At 44.9% G+C, this 9079-nt stretch overlaps 2 protein-coding genes across 4 annotated transcripts; one reads left to right on the forward strand and one right to left on the reverse strand.

Annotated features, from left to right (window-relative positions):
- Positions 1–553: 553 nt before the first annotated feature.
- On the forward strand, positions 554–2828 carry LOC116712975 (transcription initiation factor IIA subunit 2). Of its 2 annotated transcripts, none has more exons than XM_032552887.1 (4): positions 554–724; positions 1943–2047; positions 2121–2309; positions 2633–2828. In XM_032552887.1, the coding sequence occupies exons 1-3, from the start codon at positions 653–655 to the stop codon at positions 2277–2279; spliced, it is 336 nt and encodes a 111-aa protein (XP_032408778.1). In that variant the 5' UTR covers positions 554–652; the 3' UTR covers positions 2280–2309; positions 2633–2828. The 2 variants fall into 2 exon arrangements, with proteins under 2 accessions (XP_032408778.1, XP_032408779.1); XM_032552888.1 differs by having other exon boundaries at positions 2121–2247.
- Positions 2829–4468: 1640 nt separating this feature from the next.
- Positions 4469–9073, reverse strand: LOC116712929 (zinc finger protein 395-like). 2 transcript variants are annotated; one of them, XM_032552825.1, is made up of 9 exons: positions 8929–9073; positions 8768–8859; positions 8586–8698; positions 8316–8512; positions 5996–6096; positions 5711–5918; positions 5466–5543; positions 5041–5111; positions 4469–4965 (listed from the first exon to the last, which is right to left on the reverse strand). In XM_032552825.1, exons 1-9 carry the CDS (start codon positions 9061–9063, stop codon positions 4854–4856), a joined length of 1107 nt encoding a protein of 368 aa, XP_032408716.1. In that variant the 5' UTR covers positions 9064–9073; the 3' UTR covers positions 4469–4853. The 2 variants fall into 2 exon arrangements, with proteins under 2 accessions (XP_032408716.1, XP_032408717.1); XM_032552826.1 differs by lacking the exons at positions 4469–4965; positions 5041–5111 and adding an exon at positions 5118–5256.
- Positions 9074–9079: the final 6 nt, after the last annotated feature.

Genomic DNA, 9079 nt, shown 5'->3' on the forward strand with positions numbered 1-9079 from the left:
TAAAGCAGCAGAGATTAGATCCATCAGGTATATAAAATGTTTATGATATATTTCCATAAGTTTATTAAAATTAATTTCAGTTTGAAAGTTTTTCTCTGGATTTAACCTAAACTAGAAAATTAAAGTTAACAAAAAAATAATTTTTTCACAAATTTCCTCAGACATACATAATTTCTGGTCTGAGCTGATCATTTTTCTGGGTTTTCCTCACATTTTAACCCCTCTTGGTTTATTCCCCTTTTCTCATCACATCCAGTCCGCACCAACAAAGAACCAGAGCAGCAAACGGGAAATAACTGGCCTGTATTATACTGCCACCTACCGGCGGATCCCAGCAAGCACAATACACACACACACACATATATATATATATATATATATATATATATATATATAAAATTTTATAAAGTCATGAAATGAAATGTCCTCACAGATATAACGGATCCAGGACCAATAAGATCCTCCGAACTACAGGAAAAAGCTGCTGAATTTACCTGCTCAGATTCCGGTTTTATTTTGAAAAGCTCGGAACGACCGTCTTTCTTTCAACTGCGTTTATTGTGAAAGGTTTAGGCGGAAGCTAGTTAGCGGTGGATGCAGAAGCTAGCTCGTTCTGTGAGGTTCGGTTTAGTGCAGTCAGAACCAGAGAACCATGGCCTACCAGCTGTACCGGAACACCACGCTGGGGAACAGCCTCCAGGAGAGTCTGGACGAGCTCATCCAGGTGACACCGAGCGAACTCACCGAACCGCGGCCGGGGGGAGGTCCGGATGTCGGTCCGGAGCCGGAGCAGCTAGTTAGCTGTTAGCCTCGGCTGATCTCGCTATGTTCTGGGTCAGAACCGGTCCGTCGAATGATTTAGATCTGTTGACAGTGACCCAGAAAATAACGTCCGAACTGGATTTAAACCAATTAATGTTGAACTGATTTGAAACTGGTACCATGAACTCCACTGCTGTGGTCCGGTTCGGCTCAAAAGCTCCATTTTGGTGTTTTTGGAATAAATCTGAGACTAATTGAGACAGATCCGGGTCAAACCTCAGTTTGTTGGTCAGATTCTGTTATTAATAGCAAACAGGTTATACTCCTAGAAGTTCTGTTTTATCGGCTTCGGATCAGTTCGGGTCCATCGGGACCGGACTATTATCACTGTGTATGCCTAAGAAATTCTTTAGGCCGCCCGGATTTTCTGTCTTTATCTTCATAGTTGGGTTCCAAATCTGGACCTTTGCTTCTTCACTGATAAATGAGCCAACAGCATGAAGCTGTGCCGGCTATGTTAAGAAAACTACAAGTCCCATAATGCAATGCGCTCCAGTCAATCACCAGCGATCAGAGGCCGTCCAGCTCCCCTTCAGATACTCTAGATCTGCAGACCTCTGCCCTGTTTTCAGCCGTAAAATAAACCCGTGGCTACGGAAGACGACTAGGGCCACTAAAAGAAAAATAGATGTAGAATTTTTTTTAAATTTTGAAATGTTTTTCTGACTTTTATCTCCAGAGTCCTGGCATTTTTCTAATTCTGACTTTTTTCTCTCCGGGTTTTGACAGTGTTTTTTTTTTTCAGAATATTTTTTTCTATGAATTTTTACTTCTCATTTCAGCTTTTGAATTTAATTTTTTACTCTCTGAATTTCGACATTCCCCCCCTTATTCTCTTTAGATTCTGACTTTTTAATTTTACGTTTTTTTTCCCCCTCTGAATTTTGACATTTTTTTCCCCTGAGTATTTACTTTAATTTCTGAATTTCATTCTTTTCTATTTTGTAGTCTGTCAGTAGCTGCAGGTTCTGTGATGATCTGTTTTTCCAGCAGAATAAAAGTCAGATGAAAGTTGAAGAGCAGATCTTGTTCTGGAACGAGCAAATCTTCCTGACCCAGATGTCCTCAGACGGTTCTGATGCTCCCAGACGGTTCTGATGGTTCTGCTCTGTGTGCTCAGACCCAGCAGATCACCCCCCAGCTGGCCCTGCAGGTTCTCCTTCAGTTCGATAAAGCCATCAACGCAGCACTGGCCAGCCGGGTCCGGAACCGGGTCAACTTCAGGGTGAGTCTACGCTCCTGTGTGTCTGGCCTGGAACCAGTACCAGGTCTGAACCGGGCCTCCTGTTTCTCTTCAGGGTTCTCTGAACACCTACCGGTTCTGCGACAACGTTTGGACCTTCGTTCTGAACGACGTGGAGTTCAGGGAGGTCACAGAGCTGGTCAAGGTCGACAAGGTGAAGATCGTCGCCTGCGACGGAAAGAGTGAGTCCGAGCAGAACCGCAACAGAACCTGAGAAAGAGTCCGGAACCCAGATCAGCTGCAGGTTAGCAGCAGCAGAACCTCAGCTGGACCCGACCCGCTCAGCGACTGAAACTAGACGGGTCGGCTTCAGAGGAAGTCTGACATTAAGCCCGGTCCTTTCTACCAGACCTGAAAATTCTATCAGAACCACTACAACAGCAGGTCCAATAACAGCTGCAGTACCAGGTTAAACCAGCAGGCGGAGTCCTGCTCCATATGTCCTCGTGACCGAGTGCGTCTCCCTGACGGCGTCCCGTGACCCAGGATGCCGGGACACTGCGTGATTCGGGACTGTAGTCAGACTGTTTGGTTCTGCTGTAACGTTTTCCTGTCTCCCCTCCTCAGATTCGGGCTCCAACGCTGCAGAGTGATCCTCCATCGGCTGGACTGTACAGATAACTTATACAGCACAATTACACCTGTGTGTGTGGGCGTGTGTATGTGAGTGAGAGAGTGTGTGTGTGTGTTTTTTATTCCCATCAGGAGAAGTGTGTTCAATTTGTTGAATCATCTTTAATAATAAAAGTTGATGGAAAGCTGCTGCAGACTGTTGGCTCCTCGTCTTTAACGCTAGAGTCGGCTGCGTGGTTCTGTTAGGTTCTGCTTGGTTCTGGGTTGGGGTGAGCATTGTCATATTATTTATCAGGAAAAAAATTCTTATAAAAATTGCGATTTATTGTTGTCTTAATGTTAAATAAAAAGCTAACAGATTTATCCACCTTACTCCTGGGAGGCTTACTGAGGAAAGGATCAAGGGTCTTACTTCCGGCGCCCACCGGAAGTAGCAGTATTTCATTGTGATTTGTATGGTTTTTTGCTAATCTATATTCATGATAGAAGTTACAGCTCTCTTTTAGGTTATAGTACAATATTTAGTAAAACTTGTTCACGGACACACCGTCTGCTATCACAGAGCTGCTCAGTACAGATGATCGTAATTGTGCGTTTAATCACAGGGAGCGACAGGAACACGATCGCTAAGTTTTGTTACGGAGTGACCTGAATTAGCAGCTCGTTTCTCTGAAGAACTGACAGTAATAAAGAGAAAAGCAGAGAAGCTGGTCAGAGATCTGAGCTGCAGGTTTGTGCCGATAGTATAAAACACCAGAACTACATAATAGTAAAATATCTGGGTTTATTTAATCCATCACAACCAGAACCTCGAGGTTCTCCGGTGCTGAGTGTCGCTGCAAATCAGCGGAGAAATGACCGCAGCTGCTGCGCATCAGACCGTAATACGAAGAATCTCCCCACTGGACCCGAACCGAATCACACATTAACCTGTTATAGAGAACAACTTGCCACTGGAAAGTGTCTGTCCTGGCGGAGCTCAGTAACTGTTGTGCTGTTTGTGGCTGTACTTTAATAATCAGACCAAGTTTAATCAGTGGCAGCAACAGGTGTGTCTTGAAAGGCTCCCAAAACAAAAGCGGTGGTTTTCATCGCCTACCGACAGATAAGGAAACAAAAAGAATTTGGCTAAAAGTTCTAAACCTGAACAGAGAACCCAAAATGCTTTACATGCTCATTTCATTGTGTGGATAGAAAACCAACAGAAGAAAACCCGCATCTACATCCGAAGCAACTGAGTCAGTGAAGGAGCTAACTATGCTAGTGCGGGTAGCTAACTATGCTAGTAGCTAACTATGCTAGTGCGGGTAGCTAACTATGCTAGTAGCTAACTATGCTAGTGAGATTTGAAGAAATGCGGCCATTTCTTCAAGTTGCCATCCCTCCCCGCAATAGCTGTAAAACAATATTGTCACATTTAAGCTTTGATAGCTGGTGTTCCCACATATTTTGTAGCCTAAAAGCTCTGACGAAAGCCGGTTAGCGAGTTGCTAACATGTAAACAAATAGCGGTTCCGGTTTGCGGCGGAAGTCGCGCCCATAAATCACGCAAAGTCTTATGGGGGCTAGGAAGAAGGTGGATAGGAAATAAAATTTTTACTATTTTCTCCAGTTTGTTCCTCCAGATAATCAATAAATATCAGAGATGAAATTCAGTGACTGTTAAGTTTACCGTTATAAATCAGAGTTTAAGCTCCTGCTTCTGATGTGTCCGAAAAACAGTATTTGTGTTTATGGCCCTATGAATACTGTTAGCTAAAAAATAAGCAGAGAATATTTTTTCATATTTTTCTCATACGACAAAACTATCCCAATCAATTTCTGAAGCAGTTCAAGTTTTACTGCTTTATTACAACATCAATATTTACATAATGTAGAAAAACAAACGGACCTAATGTCCGTTTGAGGAACCGGGTTCGGACCTCCGAACGAGTAGCACCTTGGACGACCTCCAGGTTTGTCTGGAGAACTCGGAGGACTGGGAGGCCACGCCTCCTCATAAGTGCTGGCTTCCTATTGGCTGGATCACTGAATAAACTGCAGCTGAAATTAAAAATATTTGGCCGTGTTCATCCTCCTCCCTGACCCGACCTGAGATGACCCAGCAGCCTGGAAACATGCAGGATGAAGGTCTGCACCTCATCATCACTGCTCCATGCAGAACATCATCATCAAATAAAGGCTGAAGGAAAACATGGACTGGAATCTCCTGGAATCAGTCCAGGAAGCGCTGGCAGGCCTTCTTCCAGCGGCAGGCTGTGCACCACAGCTCTCGGTGCTCGATGCCGTAAACTTTCCGACACTTCTTGGCCTCGCTCCGAATCCGCCTGAAGATCAGACACACAGCGGTCAGAGCGCCCCCGGAGGCCACCGAGGGGACAACACTACACAGAAACACCGACCTGCAGTGGGCGCTGTGCTGCTGCAGCCACTGCTCTCCCACGCTGACCGACCGGACCCGGAACGTCGCTCCCTGGAAACGACACAGAGGTCAAAGGTCAGGCAGAAATGACCTGAGCTGCTGCCTCTGCTGCAGTTCCACCTGCCGGCCAGCAGGGGCAGCGCTGCACCGGTAAATAACCTGAAGGCATCAGGAAGAAGAGCAGCAGCTCCCTGCACTGCTCAGGTCGGGAGGTCAAAGTTCACAGCAAATCAAAAGAATAAATTTAAAGTTGAAGAACACAGAACATGAAACCGTGGCAGAAGAAGAAGCTATGGGAGGTTCTGGTTCTGGTTCTGGATGTGGACGGACTGACACAGCTTTAGAACCAGAACCGGATCAACTTCATGTTTCCCAGGAAACAGCTGGTAGTTTTCAGGGATTTACCTGTCTGCTGCATGTGGTGGGCGGGGCCGTCAAAAGACAGGAAGCTGCTTGTGAAACCACCTGACTTGGGGGCGGAGCCTAAAGCAAAGATGGCATATTAAATTATTTTAATAACAAAAGATATGAACCAGCTGCAGCAACTTCAGGGTGAATATCTATTTATTGATTTCTCAGGCTCAAAAAACAAACGATCACTCGTTAACGAATTGTCAGTCATGTGACTCCCTGTGATAAGCCCCGCCTACCTGGTAGGAGTGCTCTGATTGGACCTGCCAGAAGCTGCTGCAGGGTGAAGGCGCAGAGCAGCTCAGTGCGCGGCCGATGGGAGGGGAGGGGGGCGGCGGCGGGGGAGCAGAGGGAGGAGACTGACAGTGCGGCTCCTCCCATTGGTTGATCTCGCAGTAGTAAAAGTCTTCCTCGCTGCGAGAGCATCGCTCGTGTTCGCCGCCGTGGCTGAAACACAGAGGTCAAAGGTCAACAATCAATCATTTGTTGACGTCAGTTCTGGTGGCTTGACAGCTGGGCCTTACCACAGGTGAACCGTCCTGATGTGACGTTTGATTCCCACCACCGACGTCAGAACCTTCCCGCAGGCCGGCCACAGGCAGCGGAACGCCGCCTTCAGTGAATTCTGTGGAAGAAAACGCACCATCACCGTCTGACCGCCGTCTGACCGCCACCCCTTCTAATCATCATGTTTTTGTTTTTTTTAAAGGTTTTTATTGGCTCTAGTGGCCTTTATTTGATAGTTAATTGCAGTGTTGTATAGTAACGAAGTAAAAATACTTCACTACTTTACTTAAGTATATTTTGGAGTACTTCATACTTTCCTGGAGTATGAAAATTTTTGATGACTTTCACTTTTACTTCACTATATTTCCGAACTTAATTGCGTACTTTTACTCCGATACATTTTCAATGTGTGGTTTAGTTACTCGTTACAAAAAAGCGAGAGAGAGAAACGCAAGTGTTTTGACCCCACCTACTGATTAGCAAGTAGCAAGTAGGCTACCGAACAAAGTCGGTAGCCTGCTTGCCTGGGCTTGTTCATCACCACCAATAGGATACTTCTTCTTCTTCTTCTTTTCTATTATGGCGGATCACAAGCAACTTTAAGGTGCATACCGCCACCTACTGTACATGAGTGTGTAGAAGCATTACTTCATATCTATTAAATTCTACTTTTTAATTTTGTATTCTTAAGATAAATAAACAATGCTTTCCTTAATTTGTGAATATCTGTTATGTTTCCTTCATTTCCTAATATACCTTTAAGATTCCATTCATGCCCCATATTTCTAACTATTCTCTTTAATTCTTCCCTTTCGAGTTCATTTGACTTACAGTTCATCAATATGTGTTCTACATTTTCTTTCTCTCCACATCTCTCACATTTATCATTATTTTTCCTCCCTATTTTATAAAGCATGTCATTTAAGTAGGTATGACCTACTCTTAATCTACTAATTATTATTTCTTCTCTTCTGTTTCGTTCATTAATGCTTCGAATTCAAACTGACTTTTGTACTTCATATAATCTTCTTCCTTTCTTATCTTCATTCCACATTTTTTGCCATTTCTTGATTTCTTTACTTTTAATTAGGATACACCTGTTTCGCTTCTCCCATTAAACACAAAGCAAGTCTCGCAATCAGTAGCAGTCACATGGAAATTCTATCTTACAAAAACTCCCCGTCCAACTTGAAGAAACACATCGAGGTAACTTCTTATGAAATGGTTATAATCCTCCTGTTTCAGTAACTATAGCTTGGTCACTAGGCACTACTGTATTGTGAAATCTTGACCATAAATGAACTTTGTTTGGCATTGTTTCAGTTCCATACGTGGTGTATTTAGCTTAGGCCTAATGTTGACTGTAGCAGGCTACCTAGACTCCTCTGTTCAAGGGGGGCAGAAGCCATAGCAATAGCAATTTAGACTAAATTTAACGAATATAGGAAAGGCATGCAAGTTCAAAACCAGGTTTACAGATGCCAATAAGCTGCATTTCCCTCCCAATTCTTTTTTTCTTTTGCATAATGACCAGTTGTGTGCACCACCTACTGACTGTAGCATTGACTGATTCACTGATTTGTGAAGTAGAGTAATCGTAACAGCTCTTTTTCTTCATGTTGGCTGCATTTTCTGTACTATTTATTTTTCTCATTTTCAGCACTGACCTTACTTGAAGGGAAAACTTAAGGCTTACAAAAACTTTGTATTTTCTGTCCTGGAGGGTATGCTAAGAAGCTGGTTCAGTTGTAAAGCAGGTTAAGTTAACCTTGTGCTATAGGTAAAGCACCTAATTTTCTTAACTAAATGATGCCTGCAGGTATATCTATTAGCAGGTTTAATTTTGCCTGCACTTGGTTGGGTACATTATTTTAAGTGTATTTGACAAGTTTACCAAAATATAAAAAATGTCATTCAAACTGCATTTGCTTTGTTTTACTTTTTACTTGTACTTTTCATTACATTACTTGAGTACATCCATTTTTACAGTAATTTCCATACTTAAGTACAAGAAGTTTCAGATACTTTAAGACTTTAACTCAAGTAACATTTCAGTCAGTGACTTCGACTTTTACCAAAGTCGTATTTTGGAGAGGTACTTATACTTTTACTTGACTCTGAGATTTCAGTACTTTATACAACACTGGTTAATTGACAGGAAAGTTAATGAGAGAAAGGGGAAGACATGCAGCAAAGGTCAGGCCGGGAATCGAACCTGCGACAGCCGCGTCGAGGACTAAGGCCTCCTTATGTGGGTTGTGCTCAACCCCTGCGCCACCACAGCACGTCCCTATCGTCATGTTTGTCCATCTGTTGCTACTTCCTGGTTATGCTCACCCTGCGTTTCCGCGGCGCCGGTTCTTCAAACAGAACCTGGTCGAGCTCCATGTCCAAGCCCTCGTCAGGGGGCGTGGCCGACCCGCCTCTGGCTTCGTCTGTTGGTGAGGAAGGGGCGGGGCTTTTGGGATCGACGCTCCAGTAGCCGCTGCTGCCGCTGACCGAGAGCTCAACGGCGCCGCCGTCTGTCAAAGGAGCTGAAACAGGAAACAGGAAGGGAGTCAGGAAATACTTTTATTACTTTTGTTTTGTGTTTCTGTTGTTTCTTACCTGTCGTGTCTTTGTGGGCGGAGCCCTGTGGCGGCGGCGGGCTGCAGGACAGGCTGCTCAGCACCATGGCGGCCATTAGCTCGTCCATGTCCACTTCCTGCGGCGCATTGCGGCTGCAGCAGAGCATCATGGGTGAGAGGATGTTTACTAGCGAAGGACAGACGGAGGGGGCGGAGCCTAACCTTCTGGGAACGTCGATGCAGGTGGAGACGGACCTGCCGCAGGAGGTATTCGCGGCCCGTGGGTCGCCTGCGTCGTCACACTGGAAGAACACCTGAGAGAGGAGCCAGGTGTTCAGAGCCCAGCAGGAACTGACAGAAATCATTCTGACATTTCCTCTCACCTTTAGGTTGCTGTGACCTCTGACCCTGCTGATGCCCTGTGGCCCCATTGCCACGACGACGCCGGGCCTGGTTGTCTCGGGGCCGACCAGCGCTCCGAACGGCGAGCGTTTTCCCAGACGAGTGTTGGGCATCATGTCTGGCAAAGAAAAT

Source organism: Xiphophorus hellerii, chromosome 22 (genome assembly GCF_003331165.1).
Source record: "Xiphophorus hellerii strain 12219 chromosome 22, Xiphophorus_hellerii-4.1, whole genome shotgun sequence".
NCBI lineage: Eukaryota > Metazoa > Chordata > Actinopteri > Cyprinodontiformes > Poeciliidae > Xiphophorus > Xiphophorus hellerii.

What these genes read in the sequence shown, in the direction of transcription:
- LOC116712929 (XM_032552825.1), bottom strand. Translation starts at nt 9,063, where the DNA reads ATGATGCCCAACACTCGTCTGGGAAAACGCTCGCCGTTCGGAGCGCTG. An exon ending in CGCCCACAAAGACACGACAG is followed by an intron (nt 8,513 to 8,585) that starts GTAAGAAACAAC and finishes TTCCTGTTTCAG; the next exon opens with CTCCTTTGACAGACGGCGGC. An exon ending in CCACCACATGCAGCAGACAG is followed by an intron (nt 5,112 to 5,465) that starts GTAAATCCCTGA and finishes TGTCGTTTCCAG; the next exon opens with GGAGCGACGTTCCGGGTCCG.
- LOC116712975 (XM_032552887.1), top strand. Translation starts at nt 653, where the DNA reads ATGGCCTACCAGCTGTACCGGAACACCACGCTGGGGAACAGCCTCCAG. An exon ending in GTCTGGACGAGCTCATCCAG is followed by an intron (nt 725 to 1,942) that starts GTGACACCGAGC and finishes CTGTGTGCTCAG; the next exon opens with ACCCAGCAGATCACCCCCCA. An exon ending in GGAACCGGGTCAACTTCAGG is followed by an intron (nt 2,048 to 2,120) that starts GTGAGTCTACGC and finishes GTTTCTCTTCAG; the next exon opens with GGTTCTCTGAACACCTACCG.